The sequence below is a fragment of the Lichenostomus cassidix genome, chromosome 3 (assembly GCF_008360975.1).
Source record: "Lichenostomus cassidix isolate B80296 chromosome 3, HeHo_3.0, whole genome shotgun sequence".
Lineage (NCBI taxonomy): Eukaryota > Metazoa > Chordata > Aves > Passeriformes > Meliphagidae > Lichenostomus > Lichenostomus cassidix.
This window is the reverse complement of record NC_139483.1, coordinates 36,316,643-36,338,896: the sequence shown is the minus strand read 5'-3', so window position 1 is coordinate 36,338,896 and position 22,254 is coordinate 36,316,643. Positions and strand designations below refer to the sequence as shown.

The 22,254-nt window shown below is 36.2% G+C and overlaps 1 protein-coding gene across 2 annotated transcripts in view; it reads left to right on the top strand.

Moving 5' to 3' along the window:
* Positions 1–22,254, top strand: part of PRKN (parkin RBR E3 ubiquitin protein ligase) — a 681,963-nt gene that overhangs the window by 236,324 nt on the left and 423,385 nt on the right. For both annotated transcript variants that reach the window (XM_085055318.1, XM_085055319.1), the window contains exon 4: positions 3,473–3,591. In XM_085055318.1, the coding sequence (XP_084911444.1) occupies positions 3,473–3,591 (119 nt within the window). The remainder of the gene's footprint in view (positions 1–3,472; positions 3,592–22,254) is intronic.

Sequence of the window (22,254 nt, the reverse complement as noted above, 5' to 3'; positions counted from 1 at the left end):
GCCCGTAATATATGGTTTTATATGATAATATTTGGAAGTGAAAACTGCAAAATAGCTATTGTTTTCTGAATTCTCATTAAAGTTTTTGAATGTATACACCCAAAAAGTGTGTGTTTCATGCATTTACTATACAGTTGGTTCTGCAGTAATTTTAGTGATTACTGGCACACTACCATAATTACATTCTCTGTTAATACTGATACATCAGAGCTGGTGCATAAGACAGATTTCCTTGTTCCTGTGTCTTTCAGTTTCTCTTTGAAAAGGGGTCCAAGGGGATGCAGTCTCAGCCAAGGGCCATGCTAATATGTGACATGAGCTCAGTAACATGAACAAGTCAGTAAAGAGCTTAATGCTGGCCATCAGTGTTGTACTGTGAGCTGACTTTCAGCATTTGCATTTTTCATTAAGTCTTTGTTTTGCCTGGTGATGCTGCTCAGGACATATACCTAATGATGTAACTGCACTTTATGAGAATGTGATTAGAACATCTGCATAAAATGGTGAATGGGTTGCTGAAAATCTCTATTTAACACATTCCTTCTAAAATCAGTGCATTTTTCTTGTCATGCTGCGCCTTTCCAACTTCCTTGCAATAGCAGATATTTCTAAAGTTATTCTGTGTCTCTGAATAGATCTGTGCTGCTTAACTGCTCCAGCCCATTACATTATAAATTTGTTTCTTGTGTTTCAAATTTGTGTGCAGGGAATGTGTTTGGGGGGACTTTTTATATTCATGAAAATGGAAAACAAAATTGAAAGTGCTAAGAAAAATGAATATTGAGCTAATGTAGCCTATTTTTGCACAGAGCAAATATCAAGCTAATGCATAAGATTTATCCTCTATAGTAAATCAGCAATATGTCTCATTTTAGGCCTCTCCTATGACTACTATTTTTTACTGCAGTGTTCGCTCATGCTGATTTATGCCTTACTATCCTGTGAATATTTTGCAGAGTATTATCAATAAAATAATTTTATCTTTGGGTCCAGATGGAATGAGCTTAGAACACAAAGCAGACAGAGAGCATGATTCCAGCCTCAAGTATTTTAATCCTTGAAATAAATTTTAATCCTTGGCATAAAATGTGAAACAGGGACACAAGACATCAGGGAGTGGAGGACTGGATCAGGAAATGCATCAGCCAATTAACAAATTATTTTATGCTGTAAGGGCTCACGAACTCAATAAGATGGTTCAGCTTAACTGGAAGGATTTCATTAGAGTCATGGCAGGAATCCTATTGGAGTGTAGGACTCAACAATGGCACTGAGTGGTGACACCATAGGACTACTCAGGATAAGAGTCTCTACGTGTGAATAGAAACAGCAGTTTCAGTAGTCCCATTAGACAGCCCATATATGGAATTGAAACAATGGGAGAGGACTGCTGATAACAGAATAGATAATGGGCTCTGATCTCACTTCCTGCTCTTGAGACGGAGTCAGGAATAAGTGTCTGAAATCATCTTGTTTATTGTGACCTCTACTAGCAACAGCATTCTTGCTTACTTAAGTCATGTAACATTTCCTTTGAATTGTGTTAAAGGCATTGACCTTTTGTCTTATTGATTGATCTCTGATCCTGCATAGAGAAGCTGCCAAAATTAAAATTAAGAGGCTTGCAAGTGTGCTCCTTCTCACATGCAATATTGTAGTTTAGATTTTTGTTGTGGATTCTAGCTCAAATCAAGTGTAATCCAGATGTGCTCTCAGTTCCAGTAATCAGAGCCTCCAGCAAAATATGAGTTAATAGATATCCAGATGTCCAAAATTCTGTCATGTTTAGTTAAATTTCACCTCTCAACATTGTACTACCATATATTAAATAGTTCAGCATAAGCCTGGTTTTTTTTAACTATTTTAATCCCAGAACCCTGGGTTAGGCTGGTTCAAGAAGTGTGTTCTCAGCCTTTTGAGTTGCAATTATTCATATGAAAAGTGTGTAAGTGTGTAAATGTATGGGTGTGTGTCATTTTTCCAGAAAAAACTGAATTCGATTTAACTTTTGTAATAAGTTATGTTCTGCCATGGTGGTTAATACTCTCCAAGGGAGCAAAGTGAAAACACTTGATAGATCAGTTGACTAAAATTAGTTTTGGATACATCACTGATATACTCTTATGTTGCTTAATTTTCTGAAAAACTGAAAAAGTATTACAAAACTTCTTTCAATGGTGTACATGTTCTTTGTAGACATCTACATACTTTTTCTTAAAAAAAAGCTTTTTCAATGACACAGTTCTCTGAGGTTGAGTTTTAGAAGCTGAAATTATATTTGAGTTACATTTATATTATATTCAAGCACATTTAAATCAGGACACCCATGAATAGGTATAAAATGCCATTGATTGTCATTTTGAGTTGGCGGAACACAGGTATGACCCTTACTGTGTGAGGGATATGTAAAAATAAAGGAAGTCAGCCATGTTTAAAAATATTATGCCAGGTCATATCTACTGTGGTGATATGCTAGGGTTCAAGTGTACATAAAACATATATTGCTGATGAGTGTAGGGAGAAATAACAGAATAGGAAAAAATGATGAAAAGCTTTTAATCTACTGATTCTAAAGTTCACCATTGTTAATGGGTCAACTCTCCTCTTGGTATTGTGAAATATCTGTTTAAAACTTTACTGTGGTCTCAGTTCTACTTGTGATAATAAGCTTGAGTCTCTGAACTTGGAGATGTCCAGTCTAGATTAAAATCATGCCAGTGATATTCCAACACTTCGTAAGGAATAGCCTTAGCTATTCTAAAAAGTGCTTCACTCAAAACAGTGATCAGTATTGCCTGTGAAATCAAATTCATTAGCATTGCACTGGGTTTTCACAATTCTCTGCATATCACATTCTGTTCCATAGTTTCACAGAACAGAATGCGTTTCATTTCATTTTTCTTGAATATTTACTTGGCCTAATATCTTGGCAGCAGTTTGCAAACTTTGCTAGGTTATAAGGCTGCCAGCAAGAAAAAAGAAATGGCTTCCAGTCTTCCATGGATAGAAGTAAATTTGCTAAATTAAATATTTGTTTTCTTTTTGTGATATCAGTCAAACTCATCTTTTAAACTTCATCTAAAGAAATTTTCATGCAATTTGATCTCATAAAAATTGCAGCTACTCAATTTAAACTGGAAGGGAGATGCAAATTATGTAGGGCTGGGGTAGTTAATCTCATGTATCGCTTGCCAAGGATTTCAGTTGGTGCTCATCAGTGGTAAACTCTGGATGCATTTTAAGGAGTTATGGTGTAGTTCACCTGTACTTATTGATCAAGAAGCAGGAGTTACTGGGAAGTGTTAGGAACTAGACCAGGCAAGATAAGATGATCACAAAGCTGCCTTCAGAACTCAAAATTATTTTAACTTATCATTTATAGAGTCAAATAGAAAGCTTTCATGACAGTTTGCTACTGATTTTCAGTATACATCAAAAGTGTTTGTTTTCTGTTTGTTTTTGCTCTTGACAGGTGCAGCAAGTTATAACAGTTTTTATGTTTTTTGCAAAAATTTCTGCCAAGCTGTGAAGCCTGGGAAACTGAGGGTCCGCTGCAGTGTGTGTAAACAAGGAACCCTGACATTGGCAAGGGTAAGCTTTTTTGGATTTGTTTCAACGTTTTGGGGTATATGGAGATGCTATATCTAGTCTTTTCTATTTGCATACATATGGCTATGTATATATATGTAGTCCTACTTATTTTTTTTCTTGCCGTTTATAGACAAGAAGAGTAATCAGAAGGATTTTGAAAATTTCCCTCACTTATTTCCATTATTTGGAGCATATACAAGGAACAGGGTGCAGACTAGAGCTCCAGTCCTGGAAAGACATACTTAGCTCTTAATTTTAAGGAATAATGATTAAGCTGGTACTATGCACAAGTTATGCAACTACATGTGTGCTAAAAAGATGGGATGATAGATGTTTATTCAAAGCTTGGAACAGTTGTTAAGGCCACAGAAATACCTTAGATCTAGACTGTGACCATTATGGGCTGAGGCCAAAAGGTTTTGAATGGTTGTGGTTGAGAGTGTTAATCACTCCAGCCAAGTTGCAGCATGCAAAGTCAATGGCGAGTCATTGTTCCTGGACAGAAAAGTAGTCAGAGATGTCTCAAGCTTTGTTTGTACCCTAAAATGGGAGACTTTTGGGGAATGATTTGAATGTGCAGCAATGTAAAGTTTTGGAGATTTCCTTTTTTTTTTTTTTTTAAATTTTATTTTGTCTGAGTGCTGCTTAATTTCCCGGGTTATGTTGCTGTTGAATGAGAGTAGTTTCTCTCTCCTGAATCAGTGTTTGTCAACCAGGCTTGTTATGTGACAGGCTTAGGTTTTGAAGGAGGCTGAGCCATACCATGCTATAGCTTGAGGGAAGAACTTTCATATTTAGCCCATGTTCAAATGTTTAAATTTGTCATTTGCTGTGGTTTAAAGTTTCAGCTTTGTGTTCTCCACCTAGCACAGTGCTTCAATGTCTTTACACGTAATAGCACTGTAAAAAAATAGCACTTAAAAACTCAGATCCTGTATTCTCTTTGAAAAGATTAAACCATACCATGCTTAGACACATCTGATTCAAAGAGCCACAACAAACCCCCTCAAGCTCTGTGTGCTATTCCCGAATTAACTGACTGCCTCTGATTTATTTCAGAGGCTTCAAAGTGCTGCATTTTGTGGTGTTCCAGATGAGCACGTCTAAGGCGATTCTTTTTCTCTCAAAATTTGCATTTAAATATTCGTGATTAGTATAGACTTGAATCACATATAAATCAAGAGAAAAGAGAAGACACCATTAATGTACATTTCCAATGGTAGGATGAATAGAAACACAGAAAATATTGTATTCAGCTTGAATACATGAAGTTAGTGCTGCTGAAAGGCATTGCTGTTATCACTAGATGAGTCTGAATCTTGTGGATTGCACTGACATCACACAAGTCCTTTGCTATACTCAGTGGCTTCCTTCAGCATGGCCTCTTTTGGAAATGATGACTTTCACATTTGTGCTGTTTGATTTAGATACTCCATTCCTTGTATTAAATAAACAGAAATACATTTCCAAGATTTTAAGCTTTTACAGTATCTGTTAAACACTCTTTGTTTTGGAGACTTAAACGCCTGCCCCAAAAACACCAGCCCCATATTGTCTCCCAGGAATTACTCACAACTCCATGGTAGAAATCCTATTATAGAAAGTTGCATTATGGTATATATATAAATAAGTTCTGATTGCCTGGAATGTATGTGGGCCTACATTCTTTCAGCAAATACATGGTCAATGACAAATAAATTTATGCAGGCTGATAAATTCAATTGAATGAGTAGATTAGAGCTGCTTCTTTTTTCTATTAGCATATTTTACAGTATGTATGAAAAGAAAGTAGCTGGAAACTTGTAGTGGAAGCTGTTCCAATTTTCAAGGTTGATTCAAAAAATCCCAGCTTTTAGAAGATTTGAGAAGGTACTTCAGCATAAAAGTACAAAAGAGGAAAGGGAGATATCTTCTGGAGAGTTTAAAATGGTAATTTTATTCTGTTTTACTTTTCAAATAATGCTTGGCTGTGAAAATAATTTGCACTTAAGATTCTTGTTACCTTCTCCCCAAAACAAAGAAAATCTGTTATCATTCTTTTCCTCCTGAATTGAAGCAGAGCACAGGAGTAGAGAACAGTGATCATGCTGTTCTTGCAGTTTGGGCTGGCAGTCCTCTGGGCTTCCAAAGTGCAGTATTTGCAGTATGGGCACACTTACTGTCATGAATGTGCTATTGAACAGTTGGTTTGTTTTACAAATACACAGCATCTACCTCAGTCCTGTGGTGTGGAGTTGCTTGTACAGAGTAGGCACAGATTTTGCATGCACTTTACCCACCTTCTTTTCTCGTCTACCTTCCAAGGAGACAAAAAATAATTTCAGCTGGGGTGGATTCTAATATGTACTAAGACTTATTTCTTACTGTGTAAAGACCTCTCTGTGTTAAGGCCAGGCACAAGTGTGGCTCTCACAGCAAGTGAGTTGTATTTGCTCTGCTTCCTTCAAAGCATTGCAGTCTACAGTAAGCAAAGTCTGCTGAAAAGGTTAAAAAAAATTCAAGTTAGTATACTACCCTAAATCCTCTATCTTTCCCCTCCAATCCCGCTGGGCTGTACCACTGATTGCTGATAGATATCCTCTCTACTGGTACTACAATTATCCTCCTTTTACAGAGAAATTAGTAAAAATAAAGTTAACATGAACAAACTATTAAAAAAATCTGCCTGTACCGCTATACTACAGATCTGTCAGCAAAGCCACTTTTTTTTTGGATCTCTTTTTTCCCTCCAGTCTTGGTAAACTATGCCTGACCTTTACACGACAACACAGCAAGTTTCTTGAGAAGCCCTTATGTGCCATAAGCACCAAAGCACCCTGTAAGCCAGCATTTGTTACACTAAATCTTTTATTGAGATGAAAGTGAATACCTGTGTAAAACTGGCACAAAGCTTTGTGCTGCCTTCACTTGCTCGGCATGCTAATCCTTTGACTACCTAAGCCACAAATGACCAGCCTAATTAAACTGAGCTTTCTTTTTTCATGGTGTGTGGACTGACATTTAAAATATTACTCATTCATTTAAATAGTCTTATTCTAAAACCATATTTAGCAGTCATGCCTATTTGCATAGCATTATTTTAATATATGATGCTCTGACTAAATTTATGATACTATATATCTATGAATTTAAAGAGCCCATTGTTTTTATTTTTATCAAGGACATCCATCTAAATATCAAATTTGTAATTTTCCAGTTGGCACTTACCTGGCACATTACAAAACTTTCATGACCTAATGCATTATGGGAGATATATGCAGGTTAATTTAATTATAAGAAAACTCCACTGTAAAAATATCACGTCTCCCTAGTTTCTCTAATTAATCAAGCACAAAAGATGTCTGGAAGGATTGGAATGTGGGAGTCATGTGTAGGCCACCTACAGGCCTACCAGTAAGATTTTGTAATATACTTCGAAAATTTTAGTAGCCATGATTCAGATAATTAGGCTATTCCTCTTTCCAGAAAAAAAAAAAAAAAACAAAACCAAAAACCAACAACAAACCAAACAACAAAGCAACAGAAAACTCAAAATAAATAAACCAATAAAAACCCACAAAAAAGGGTCTGATTATAGCAGCACATTTGCAGTTCTTCTTTTGGAGCTGTGACAGTGTTAGTTCTCTAGTGAGAAGCAAAATGTGTATCTGTGAATGGAAAGCCTGGTTCTGCAAACTGATATGCACCAGGCTGTACACAAACCCACACTTTTCCAGTGTAACTGGCTCTGTGTGTACTCCTGGTAAAAAAGACGGGAACATTTGATTTGGTATCTGTCATAATACAGAATCCAACCAGAGTAAGGGTCTGGATTGAAGTGTGATAAATGGACTTCAGGACTCCCTCCTCAGGCACAGGTGCTATGGTGAGGCCATTTCTAGTGTGGGGACTCATCACTACTTGGTCATTCTTCTTCTTCTTCAGTAGTTAGCACTGAGCTTTAAGTATATAATCCAGCACAAACACCAGTTTGTGTTTATACAGTTCCTTCTATACTTTGCAAGTGTTCACATCATTATGTCAGATCTTTTCAGACATGGGAAGTTATCTTCAGATCTAACTCCCTGAAGCTGAGATGAGATTTAGTTTCTGACATGTCTCATGGGAACTGTCCCATTGCTGTCCCTGCCCTCTGTGCTCCACAGGAGCCTCCTGAGTTCACACATTTTGTTAAACTGCCTCTGCCACAGAAGTGCTCTTCCATCATTTGCCGTATTACGGATGTTGCTTGCATCTATTGCTTTTCATCTTGAACCTAACAAGGAAATGGACATCCGCTGAATTGTGTTTCTCTGGAACCATGAAAGGCTTGTGATTTGGGTGGCTTGTCAGCACAGGCTGTGTGGTTTTTGCACAAGAGTCTTCTGAGTACTTTCAGTGACTGGTAAATAACATGTCATAAATGGTGTAAGTGGTCTTCCTAATGGATGATAGTACAGTGTTTGGAATTTGATACTTTCATCTTTCCTAGGAAGAAAAAGATCTGTAATACAGTAATTTCCTTTGAATTCTTACTTCCTAGCTCCTTTTAAGCTATGGAAATAGGGTGTTTTCTTTTTGATGAATGTAAACATAGCAGATTTTACAATAATATAAAATAAAAAGGCAGTTTACTTTTGATCTCTCTTTTTTTAATATATCATTGTAAAACTCCATTCCACAGTGCATAATGTCTCACCACTGCTCATTTCAGGCCACTTTTTTTTTTTCCCGGAGTTAATTACTTGTGTCCTTCCTCAGTGACAGACAAAAGAGTACTGCTCACTGCATCAGAGCAAGGCTGAGTGAAAGAAAAAGGGACAAGTAGCACCTCTGAAATTATGTAGCCCTTGCTGCTGCTGAGTCAGCCTCTCCCCTCTATTGGTTACACTGCTGGGGTAATATGGCAAACACATAACAAAAAATCAATTTGTCCTTTAAAGCCAACCTGCAAAATAAACAGCCATTGAAGTGTATGTGAAAAAGTATGATCTCATTTAACAAGCTGGGGAGATATTAAAAATGTGATTGAATTCTTGAGAATGGGTAATGTAGGTATTTGTCTCTCCAAAATTACATGTGTACTGGGAGGATACAAATGTTTTTGATATTTATTATAGCTTACACATGACAAATACTACGTGTTAAAATGCTTCTTTTGAATAATGTATATAAGAAAGTTACCATTGTAATGTGGGACTCCCTGGTCAAACTAACAAATGTGAAACAACCATTTATTGTTGGGCTCCTGCTAATGAACGTGTTAATAAAAAAATAGCTTAATTTCCCTGCATTTGGCTGGCAGAAGAAGTATTTACAGGAAATTACATGTATTCAATATATGAGCTTCTTTCTATATAAATAATGGAAAATGTCTCAATTCTGACATCTAAATTTCCACCACTGGGCACTGATGTTAATTCTGCCTTGAGAAGACTAGGCCACAGAGAAGATAAGCCCTTGGAACAATTTTTCCCAGGGTTTCCACAGAATCAGGAAGTCCTTCTGCATTAGTTGTATTAAGTCAGCTCACTTAATTGTAATCCTAATTTTTTTTTTTTCCTAATGAACCAGTGTTTTTTGAGAGAGAGGAAATATTTTAAGTACAGATGCATTATTCTGTTGTGTAGGCCAAGCCCAGCTGTGCCAGGATTCTGGAGAGAAATCTGTCATATTTTGATCCCTACCTACTGCACAGGGAAATGTACCCCTTATGAAGTGATCCGATAGTAACAGGGATGCTGAATATGAACTGCTGAGACTCGTAGTGCAGAACTGTACTTTGGTATTAAGCCCTGTCTCCTAATGGTATTTGTAGTTCATGCCCAAGTCTGTGCTAAAGTAGATACAAAACCTCTGTCATACCCATCAGATAGTTTGAGCAGTTTCCAATAACAAAATCTGTTTCAAAAAAAGAGGTATTTTTCCATCATAGCAATGGAGAATCTATAACTAATTGGCCTGCCAAAAGAGGGCAATATTTTTTGTATTTTTCCTGTAGTTCCACAGGTGCCATCCTCATAATGAATTAGTGTCATCCACTCTTATTGTTCGCATGTTGCTTGCAGTGACCTGGTGCACAGCATCAGCATTAAATAAATTTAGTGCTGAGATGGCTCTGAATTTGGAATTACTGGTGGAACTTCCTTAAGGATGATCACAGGGCATCTGCCAGTCTGATTCTGCCATTGCTTATCAAGTGTCTTCTTTGCTTTTAATAGCATGGATATCAGAAAAAAACCCCAAGATAATGCCTACATTTCTGTCTTTAAAAGTCTGCTTTCTTTGATTATATGTTGAGTTTTGCTAAATCCAGAAGCACCCTGGGAAGGCTGCTCCAACAAATATTCCTGGGGCCGGTTTATGATACTGTGGCACTGACAGAAATAAGAAGGCTCAGCAAATTATTGTTTTATAACAATGGTATTCTTTCTTCTCCACTTATGTCTTTGGCTCTAAGTCTTACTTCACACTGAACCTCTCAAAGGACAGCCTCACTCTTGCACCTGTCTCACATAGTGACAATGCCATTGGGGATGGTTTCCAAAACACTCAGCTCCATCTGAAGAGAACAGTTGGGAGGATTCAGAGGACTTGACATGATTTTATTCAGACTTTTAGCTAGCTCTTTCATTTATTTTTAAATATCCCTTAAGGAAAATTTCATTACATTGGACATAAATTGTAATATATGGTAAATGAAAACACATACTTGATTTATGAAAAAGAAATCTTATCAATTTCAAAGTACAGGAACAGCAAATCTTTAATGCAAAATAAACTTGGCTAAGGAAACAGTTTTGCCTCTATGTTGAAAAAATAATGTACTTTCTTTTTTTAGTGTAATAGGATAAGAAAGTATATTTTAACTCCTAATTCTGTTAGAGGCTCTGAGATATCTATGTATGATTTATATTTATTGCAGTATGTGTTTTCAATGAGGTTACACGTTATAAAGTGTCTTAAAAGCTGGAAAAAAATACGATTGGAAAGAGGGAAAATGACTTCAGTATTATGTACTGCTTCAAGTCATGCTGTGAAATAAAACTGCCTTTTAATGTGAAGCCTAGAGTGAGTTTCTCCAGCCTGGGTGAAAACAGTCATAAATGAAAAGGAAAACAGTTACCAAATTTACTTTCAGATAAGACTTTTACATGAGTTTCTGAATAAAATGTCTAATAAACCCTTTTGCCAGAGAGGATAGATTTATGCCTAGTAATACAGATGGTGTTCTGTGTATTTGTCCTTGCAGTTGCTGTGATATCAGGAAGCACAGACTCAGAATGGTTGAGGTTGGAAGGGAGGTCTGAAGGTCATCTGGTCCAACCCTCTCTGCTTGAGCAGGGCCACTTGGAGCCAGTTGTCCAGGACCATGTCCTTTTGAATATATCCAAAGACAGAGACTCCACAGCCTCTCTGTTCAGCCTGTGCCAGCTGAACAGTGAGCTCAGTGACCCTCACAGTACAACAGTTGCTCCTCATGCTCAAGTGGCACCGCCTGTGTTTCAGTTTGTGCTCATTGCCTCTGATCCTGTCACTAGACACCCCTGAAAAGAGACTGGCTCTGTCTTCTTTGCATCCTCCCCTCAGATATTTATACCAGGATGTGAGATCACCCCTAATGTCTATTTCAGTATATCATGGAAGGCCTGGGACAAGTGAAAAATACCGTGCTTGGACTAACACTTGTTTTGTCCAAAATATTAGATGCATTTGCATTTTTTTCATGTAATATCATGCGTTTTCTGAATGTATAAATGTAGCTCAGATGTAGACTTTATAAACTCTTTCACTCTTACAGGTCTTGTGCTATTTCTACTAATGTTTTATATCCTTTTGTTTACATATATACCTTTTGTTGAAAAATAAAAGGGAATACCAACAGATGTGATAAGTAAACCTCATTGAGCTATAGTTTGGGATATTCTTAGGGGTGGAAATGTAACCAGAGAGGGAACACTCTTTCCCTGTGCTTGCATATCGCATCCACAAACGTGTATGGTTGGCCAGGAGAGTGAAAAGTTACACTAATTAATTATTACAACTCTGCTGTCATTGTCTTAACCAAACATGGCCTTCTCTCCATACAGTACCTCCTCCTCTCACAAAGAAAGGCTTCTTTCTAAAGTTTCTTAGCCTTTTATGTTGAAATGAGATACAATGAATATTCATCAGCATTCTTGACGTTAGAGCCATAGTTGCATATGTAGGTAAATCCTTTTTGATCCCTCTCAGATCCCCTTTTCTACTAAATAAGACCAAAATGTGCTGTCGATGTGTTGCTGGAATGTATTACAATACAAACAAATCATGGGATGCAACAGTGGGTTTTTGCTTGGTTTTTTTTTTTTTTTTATATGACAGCTGCCACTGAGATTCAGATGTCCCTACGCATAACTCTCCTAATTTGCTTTCTTTATTAAAGTACAGCCAAACTTCTGTCTACCCAGTATTATTCCTTAGATAGCTGTGGGTACAAAGAGATTATGCTCACACTACATTATTTCAACATTTTTAATAATGATGAATGTTAAAAAAAATCTAATGGGTCAGTAATTTTCATCCTAGTTTTTAAAATGCTGGAATATCTACAGCACCAGCTGACACAGGAGGAAAAAATAAGTGTATTTATTTAAGGTATTGAAGTAGCAGAAGTAGCAAATGTCAAACTATATTCTTTCAAGTGTACCTTCATCTCCACTAAGAAGCTGATGTATTTTAATAATAATAACTATTATTATTAATAATTATTGTTATTATAATAAAAGGTATTGATAATTTAAAAAAATTAAAACATAGTAAAGGGACTGTTAACCCATAAAATAACTATAAACAGGAATTTATTCTAGCTCACTGTGGAAGAAATAATTTGAAGTCTTTACATTTGGATTGTCTCAGCTTGTGCAGTTTTTCCTAGTTTTGGACTGAATTAATAAGAGAGGTTTAGGGTACTTAAACATTATGTAAGTAAAACTCAGACTTCTCTAACTAAAAAAATTAGCTAATTTTTAGTTATATTGATTAGACTTGTTTGGATAGGTTTGTGATCTAAAGGTATTAAGGTCAAATTCATTAAACCTTTCCACAGAGCTTCATTACTATAAAACATCTTTAACATGATGGAGCCACAGCCAGGGTAGTTACATTGATTTAACTTTCTTGGCAGAGGTATGCAGTGTTCTAATGAAGATTTTCCCCTTCTTCTTGGGTGTGATGACCAGTTAACAATCCACAAATAAATTCTTAGTACTTATTTAAGTTTTTCTGCTGTAAGCAACTGGACAAAACAAAACATCCTTAGTTCCCTGTAGTAATTGCATATGTTTGAAGCTTGCTATTTTTTGCAGAAAAAGGAGTTTAGTGGTATATCCTGAATGTAGAAGGGGGTTATGGTTGGTTTGGGGTAGTTTTGGAATATCATAAATGCTTCTGTGCTAAGAACTTGATTATCTTAGGAATCCAGTTCCTTTTTTAAAAAATAACTATAGAAATATACATGTGACATTGAACCCTGTAAATTTTCTAGGCTTTATTTGCTCACTCATAAAAGATGAGTGAAGAGACTATCAGTGGTATATTTACTTAGATTTGATCTCTATGTGCACATCAGCTGTTTATGATCTGATGATGGAAGCACTTTGCAGTTGTTTTGAATCTGTCTGTACATCACCAAATTCTAGATTTTACTGGTTTTTTTTTTTTTAATGAATTTAGGCTTTAATAATTAGGATCAGATGTTCTACATGTTATTATTTTTATAAATGCAGTTCAGTTGGCAGAAGATACCTTTTTCAGAGTAAGGCACTGCATTTTAGCTGATGCCTCAGATTCCTGTAAAGAGCACCAAGAGATGTTTTTGCTGGCTTTCTTCTGCTTAGCTCTGCACATATCCTGCCAGATGAAAACACTACTGCCTCTTCCCAACTCAGGAGTGTTGCACAATAATGTTTATAACATTGAAAAAATGACCAAAGATGGTGTTGTTTGTTACCAGTATAAATGGTAGGGCATATTCTCAAAACATAAAAAAAATTTCCCTGAAGTGTGTTAGTCCTCACTCACGTTGCAGTTTACCTGTCTGCTCAGACACTATGACTTGTGTGTCTAAGAGGATGTACTGTTTTGCATTGTCCTCATCTGAGCAACACATTCTTTCTGGGTGTTCATGCTATCTGTGTACCTTTTGACTTCTTGATTTGAAAAATTTAGTTTCAGATGGAGAAAATTAATTCCTCTGAAGTTGGGTTTCTCATTTCAGTCAGGTCTAATTGCTTTCTTTGTTTTAAACTAACACTTGGGCAACTAGGCAGGAATGTGTTTAACACAAGTTTTCCTGGGTTTTAGGTGGTGCTTTAGAGTGGGAGAATAATTTTGTTTTAATATGCAATCTCTTCTGAATCTGTAGTTCTATGTGATTTAGCTCAGGTCCCAAACTTCCAAGCTCCTTCCATATGTGGTTAGAAATAATTTCGTATAATTTGGTAAAAAACAATCACCCAACTGAAAGGCTTTCCAGTTACTTGCATGACTCTTGAGCCTCACGGAAATTTCCATTGAGGTCAAGTTGCCAGACCGACTCTCTGCTTGAATGAAGTGTTGACAGTACTTTTGGTGAGAAGCAAAATGGATTTAAAATGTTGCAGTCAGGTGCCATCAGAATAAATAGTTTATATATGCATCTCCTGTCTTCAAGGATATAAATGAGTTCAGTCAATTGTAAGATGACAAATTGAAGGTTGTTTCTTTTTGGACTAATAGGAAAAGACACTCTGTGGTTTTGTACAGTACTAAAAATTCTTTCAAAATTCTTAAAAGGAAAAAACAACAAAGGCCAGAATACGGACTTATCAAAGCAAGTGTGCTTTCACTATGCAATAGTTTTATTTATGTTTTCTTTCACTTTCTTTTGCTTGCATTTTAGACAATGTGTGTATTATGTGGTGTCATTCGTGGTTTTCGTGGTGGTTTTTTTTTGGTATAAGACCATATAATAAAATACCGTCAGTTCTTGATAATGATGTACAGATTTATTTATTGAGGATAGCTTTTAAAAATAAATTAATGTTGCCTCACTCCCTGGCTTTTGGAGCAGTGTCAAAGACTCTTTTTTCTTCATTTTTCTCTTAATTTCCCAACAGGTTTTGACCTCATGACAATAGTTCTTTAATGTGTATTTGTAATTATTCAGTTGATCTTATCATACGTTAGACCTGAGTTCCTCCTATCCCTGTGGCCAACCCAATTAAGAGGAATTCAGGATGGGGCAGTTCAGATTCTCGGCTGAACTGTGATCAGAAACAAGAGCCAACAGGCTCCCTCGTTGGTTCTCTGTCCCCTTCCGTTTCAGTGTTGCATTTTTTTTCTGATTTAAGAAGTTCTTTCCTGAAATTCAGGCCCAGTGATGAGGGCTAAGATTGCTGACTTTGGCATTTTGGCAAAACAGTAATTTAAAGAGGAAAATGGAATTCATAGGCTTTATTTACTTCAATTAGAATGAAATTGTTAGATAAAGTTCTTGTAACTCTACTTTTTTTTGTCATTTTTTTTTAATATTAGGACTCTGCTGGAAAAAGTTTTCTTCAGTTTGACTCCTATGTGTCTCTTCTGCTTTTACTTCTTTCTAGCATGTTTCAATTTGTATATTCCATTGAAGAGAATTGGCACTTTGTAGCTTTCTTATTTGGGATATAACTGATATACTTGAAACTTAACTTTGTGGGGTGAGCAAGATCTTCCTGTATCCTCAGGGGGGCCGCATGATTAGATACAATCCATTTTGCCCTGTATTCTCTGATAAAATAAATTAGGGGCCTGAGTGGTTTTTGTCTGTCTTAGGTGACAAGGGGAGAAAGAAGGTGGGAAAGTGAAAATAGTTTACTTTTTGCCAGTACAAATAGTCATTTTGTGCTGCCTGCATATGTTGGATATGCATGGACAGTAGCATGTCACAAGAAAATGAAGCAAAATTTGGTATGGGTCCTGTTACATTCTGATAAAATCATGACTATTACTTCCTAATGCAAAATTTGTTGAATGCCAGCTCGTCCATAACTATAATAAAACCAACGAATGCATAAATGAATTCTGGCAATTTTCAATAAAATTTTAAAACTTGATATGACAGTCAGGAATGCTAAGAGGTAACCAAGTGTGTAAACACTAAATGAAGGATTATCCTTATTTGTCAAAAATCCATTCCAGCGAGAAATTGAATTGGGGGCTTCTCTCAAAAAAGAGGGGCTACTGTGGCTAGTGAGCCAAATCCGTGCCTGATTTTACTCCCTTTACAGTAATAAGGTTATGTGAGACCCATAAACAATACTCAAGTGAGAATAAATATAACTGAATATTTTCCCTCTTTTTTAAAGATCCACCTCTAAATAGTAAAGTACTGATTAAAACTGTATGTGGTCAAGCATATTAGGAGTGATGCACTTCATTTATTAGAGCATATTGCATGAGCAGCCTCACCTGTCCTTTGGTATTTTTATCTTGCAGCGAGGATTTTCTGTGCAAAGCACATATGTATGGAGTATGTACAAAATTACTAAATGCATAAAATGCTAGGTCCTTTGTTTATTATTCTTTTGACTGAAGAAAGAAGATTTCACCTGAAAACAGCTAGTCCAGAATCTGGTCTAAGCCAGTATTTTAAGTGACATAGAGGTCAATGATAAAGAAAATATCAAAAACCTTCATGCCATTAATACTGATTTTTAATGTCTCTCAGCAATGTGTAGCTAGCAATTTCAGAAAGCAGACCTGTAAGGAATTAAGCTGCAACAATCTTGGCACTAGTTTACAGTAAATAGATGCATCCCACTTAGAAAAACAGTTTGCAATAGACATACCTGTCTGTATGTGCTTTAATTATACGTAAATGTTCTCCAATTATACATAAATCCAAAAGCTGCTGGTAGAACCTAAGGCAGTAGCATAACTTCTTGGAAAGGCTCATTTTAATGAGCAAACATAAACTTCCTGTATTGTCAGGAATTTAAACTGTCTCAGAGTACAAAGTGCTCCTGTAAATCCTATGCCCTACACAATAAAAGGACAAGTTTTGAAGCAACTGGTACAGGACACACCAAAAAAGAAGAAAAAGAAAAGAGAGCGATAGAAAGAGAAGGAGAAAAACATATGGATCTGCTCCTTTTCAAATGCAGATTGTTGAGGCTGGAAGTCTACCACTTAGTCACTGTGTTCTCAGTTTGACCATATGGTTGCAAAATCTAGTGGAATGATGTAAATACCCTAGTTAGCCTCCTGAAAACAAAATATAGTAAACTAAAGTGGCAAAAGGAAAGTATTTTTTTTATTAATTCTTGCTGTTATGCAATATTTAATACATTATATTGTCAATAGCTTTGATATGTTATGGAATCTATATCTGTTTATTGGTATTTTCCTCAGTTAATATCTTTTTTCTTGAAATACATGGAGTGAAATCTCAAAGTATACCTTTATATTTGAGATGAAATGACAAGGCTTTTTCTGCTTACTACATACGGGGCTAAAGCTCAGCACAATGTAACACACCTATAAACCTAGATGTAAGATTACCTATTAACAAGGTATCTCATATTTATACAAAAATTGGAAGACCATAGCTGAAAATAGAAGTTATTTTGTGGTCCATCACAGCCTTATGTCATCTTCAACTATACTGCTAATATTTTGATAAATTTACTGGCAATAGGTCTCTGTATGAAAGGAAGAAGGTCATGACTGTAGCAACTCCTTGGTTGTCCTCCTGATGTCACTTTGCAAACAAGACTCAAGAGAGGGGGGATAATGCAGATACAGATGAGGACCTTTCAAGAGAGGACAGGGGGAACATAGTTTTGTGTGTGTGTAAAATACCTTTCAAATGGGAATCATGAGGGAAGAGGCCTCTCCATTTGTCACCACCAGCAGCATGTCTGCATCGGAATAAAATCTCAGTTTGGGAATAAGTGGAGAGAATACTTGGTCTCTTTTGGACAAACAGCAACTGATAAGTAAATTGAATTTTTAAACAGCACTTTACTTGGCTTCAATGATGTTATTTTACAGTTTCAGTATAGTGTAAAATCAAGTAAACAAGATCCATGCAGTGCAATTTTGTCTGCAGGAAGTCCCACTGGCTGAGGCTCTCCCCTGGCCCCTCTGTGTGTGATGCTGGGCTGACACTGATACTCAGAGACTCACAATCTATTGACAGGGGCATTGTATAAGAAACAAAAATATAGTTCTCTATTTAATTTTGCATTCTATTATGCCTATTCATGGTTTGACAATCAAAGTGTTATTGTAGACAGTGTCTTATTATGTATTCATCCATATACAGCATTCCTTCATGGTCACTTAACTACATACTGTAAAAATATTAGAGTAATACATTCTTTCTAGTGTTTAGTAACCAAGCACAGGTATCTATAGACTGAAAGTTCATAAAATCAGGTGGTTTATTCTCTGTCACTTAGACCTGTTTTACATTACAGTAAAACTTTTAGATCTAAAATACTTCACTGACTTGAGTGAAGTTATACTTAGCCCTCACCCATAAAAGTGAAAGGAAAATTAATTCTCTGTGAAAAATTAATCTTCAAAAGTTTCATGCTCCTTTTCATCACCTTTGAAAATTTTTATGGCTGAAGTAAACATTTCCTGCCTTTGCATTGTGGTAGAAACTTTCCATCATGATTTTCTACCTTTGTAATAGTGTTTAGAAAACAACAGTACTTGCTGCAGCAGTTGTTCAGCACCATGTCAAAGACACAAACTACAGATACTACTTGTGGGACAGCTGTAATATGAAATCCTATGTGGATGGGTTAAAGAGCAAATCCCATTTGTTAAATTGACCTGTTTGATACACAAGTGTTTTCAGTTCAGATGTCAGTAGCAAGGATGAAATCGAAAATTCCTCTTGTGAGAAAAGTATATCTGTCATTAACTATGTCAAGAGATTTACAAAAATGGTAATTTAACTTCCTAGATTTAGATTCCTGTCACCACCTGTCTGTGCTTGAATTTGGGGATTCATTTTAATTTTCTATCCTGTTGTTTGCCAGTGGGGTGGTCCTCATGAATTGTAGAACAGAGCAGAACTTCATCTTGTATTGGTGGTTAGCAGCAGAGCTTCCTAACCCCTGTGACTCTTGATGATGAAGGGTCAGCTGTTAAACACTTTCTAAAGATGCTGTAAATCCCAATGTAAAGTACATCTGTTAATGGTATTGTAATTGTTTTCATTTCTCTCCTCCTGCCCCAAGACCAAGCATAACATTTTCAGAACATGTGGATTCCTTCAACAGATAAGATGCCATAATGCCAAAGTTACTTCTGTTCTTTCTGTATTACCACTTCTGCTCTTCAACCCACCAGGAACTTTTATGTCCCCTGTTCATGATTTAGGAACTTAAGGGGAGAATCTACATATTTATCCAAGAAGATTATTTTTTCTTTCTCTGAGATAAAAGGGAAATTCTTGATAGGCATTTTACATAGTCTTTTAATTTGCACAGTATTTTTCCTTCTAAAGGAAAATATTTCTACTCTGGTTGTGAATATAAGAAGTATAGATGGGGAGGGAAAGACATAAATTCAAATATTGACATCCATTGTGGGATGAGGGAGAGAAATCTTAACCAGACTCCATACACTTCTTCATTTCAGACTGTAGTAGATTGAGTGTAGACCTGTAAATAAACTGAAGTGGGCTTTAAACCTACTAACTTGGACCCCATAGACAACAGGTGAGGAACTCAGTAGTGGCCAGCTGGCTCCACTTCTTTGGTTTGTTTATAGTCCCTGTTGAAGTCCAGTTTGCCCTGTCTAAACTTCTTCCAGTACCTAACATTGCCCTTTTAAAGGTCTGATGTTCTTATGTCTACAGGTCTATTGTAGGAATAAAACCTCTTTTTTATGAAAAGCAGAGTAGGAACATCAGCATTTTATTACACAGGATGAGGAGGCAGTTCTTTCCTGTTTAAAGTCTCAATTAAAAGTTAATAAATTAATTAAATGCACTTTATTGAATTCAGTTACATTATCTCAGAGAGATGGAGACCAAGGAGTCTTACAGACTTGTAGGAAGTAGAGTTACAGGTTATGACTCAGTCCTCAGGCTTAAACTCTTCATCTACCTCCTTCAGCAGAAAAGCAAGGAGTTTGTCCTTGGTTCCTCAGTATTAAAACCTGGTTTGCTCCATATTTAGGCACTGAAAAATTTTACTGACATTTCTGTAATTGATGTCTTTATATAGTGACCAGGTGTGCAAGCAAAGAGACAAAGGACAATTTTGAATTGCAGGAAGTAAAGGGATAGCTGTTGCCAGGCTTAAATAAAAGTGAAATGCCTTCACTTCTCCTTTCCTTCTCCCATTCCTTTCTTTCCCCATTGGTCACTTCTGAGGCCTCATTTGTTCCCAATTTTTGCTCTGTTATCTGTCTGCATTTTATTTACAGGCAAAATGGACCATCTTCATTTACTTGCACTGATTTTGTTTTTGATCTGCTGTCAGAATATAATCTGGCTAACTTTATATGCTCACACAGGAATATACAATTTTTGCACATTATACTATTTATCCTTTATAGTGATGGGTATGAGGTAACTGTTAAAAAGCTAACATTTGCAGAAAATATACAAAATATTGATATTTCATCACAAACAAACTGACAGTCAAGTCAGAAGCCTGTTTTCAGAACCAAGGCTTCTGTTAATAAGCAGCTCTTTCAAAGCCAGATTTCTAAAAATAAGACTGTCTAGTCAGAAAATTTTAGCTGTAACACATTATACAAAACCATGCTCAGGAGAGTAACAAGGGAGATTTTGATTATGTTTTTTTTAAAAAAAAATTATCTTCTACTTTTATTTGTCTCAGGTTTTAATGTGTAGTTGTAGTCAGGGAGGAAAGGAGAAAAACTTCAGCGCATAGAGTACTGGAGGAAAAAATGGAAGCAAATGTTTTCAAGTGAGCTTATTGCTTTTTAATTAGTGCCTGTGGGAAGATACTTTGCTGTATCAGTGCCATTTATACTAGTACTATCTTGCAACAGTGATGTGCAAAATGTTTCCCACATCTCCCACCATCTTGTATAGCCCCAGAGCAGACATACATAAATAAGTGATGGAAAAGGTAGGAAACAGATTCAGTCATGCCTGTTTTGCTGATGCTTGATCTAGGGGAAAAAAAAGAGGGAAGGTACAGAGGAAGATGAAGAGTATATACTTCATAAATTCACTGTAACAGCTGTTCTATGAAATGCTGGGATTTGCTATTCCATGCAGCACAGGATGAAGGCAAAACTTGCAAGACTATATTTCTCCGTGTAATGAGGTAGGCAGTCATGCGGTTAAATCATTTGCTTTCTCTGGGACACTGCTGGGTTCTTTGCCTTTGCATTTAACTGCTCTCAGGTACCAGAGTGTCATTCTCACCTTCGTTACTGTAATTTTTCCCCTTGTACTTCCTGGTAAATGAGAAGTTTTACAGTGGAGCAGCTGTTGGTAAAAACATTGACCTAAAAAAAGCAGTCAGTATCTTACAGTTGGTTGAAGTCACTTCAAACTTCTGGGTACAAGAAAATAGAAGCAGTGGCAGGATGACAACTCTTTGCTCAGGAGCTATTTTGGAAAATCCTATTAGGTTTGTGCATGGCTACTGCTAACTTAGTTTTCCTGTTCACCCAGCTGGATTTCCAAAGATAATCTTAACTCTTCTATGAAAAGCAGAGTAGAGTGTTTAGAAAGTAGGATAGTCTCTTTGAATCTGTCTTACAAAAGTAAAAACTGTAGATAAATAAATTGATAAATACTTTAAGATTTTATATAGAAGAAAAAATTGAGTATTTTTTAATAGAGAATGAAGTTACTAGCAAAAAAATAGTTTGATGTTTTATGTTGGTGAGTTTGGACAAAAGGCATCAGTATAACACTGATTTTACTTCAAAATAACTCAGTTTATTGCTTACGAAAGTATTTTACTGTCTCTTTGCTGAAATAAGACAACTTGCAAAATTCACTTGTCTGAAAAAACCCTGCCTTGTATCTTAGGCCTGTAAAGTAGCTGTAGCATATCAAGTCAAGTGCATAGTCTTGATTTAAGTCTTTAGTTTAAACTGCAGTGTCACATCTATTTTCTGAAACTATTGCTTCTAGCTTGTTGTATTGTAACATATAATATATTCTAGCAATGTTTATTTTATTCTTAACCACAGCAATTCAATTCAGTTCTTGAAAACCAGGAATCCAAAATAATTCATGCTCCTTTGTCATTGTCATGACACAGCATTGATCTCATTTCTTTAATGAAGGTTTTCAAATAAAGACACTGCACAGAGACAAATACACAGAGGGGAAAGTTCTGACTGCCACCAGGATTCTCCTGACAAGTGCGTTTGCTCCGTGTATTTAACATGGAGGGCAGAATGTAAGGAATGGTATGATCCCCTCAGAGTGTTTATAATTAAATATTATTTACCCACAAGGCCATACTCTGATCATTTGTCTAAATATGTACTTAGAGAGGTCTGTTCATATATTAAACATCTCTGTGGACTGCATCTGGTATATTTTATCCATCCTTTCACATGGGAGTATTTTCTGCTGTGACCAGCCATCACTGTATTCAGCCTTTTGAGTTAAACTGCTCAAGTGAAGATTGTGTCTTTTATAAAATGCACATTTTAAGGCTT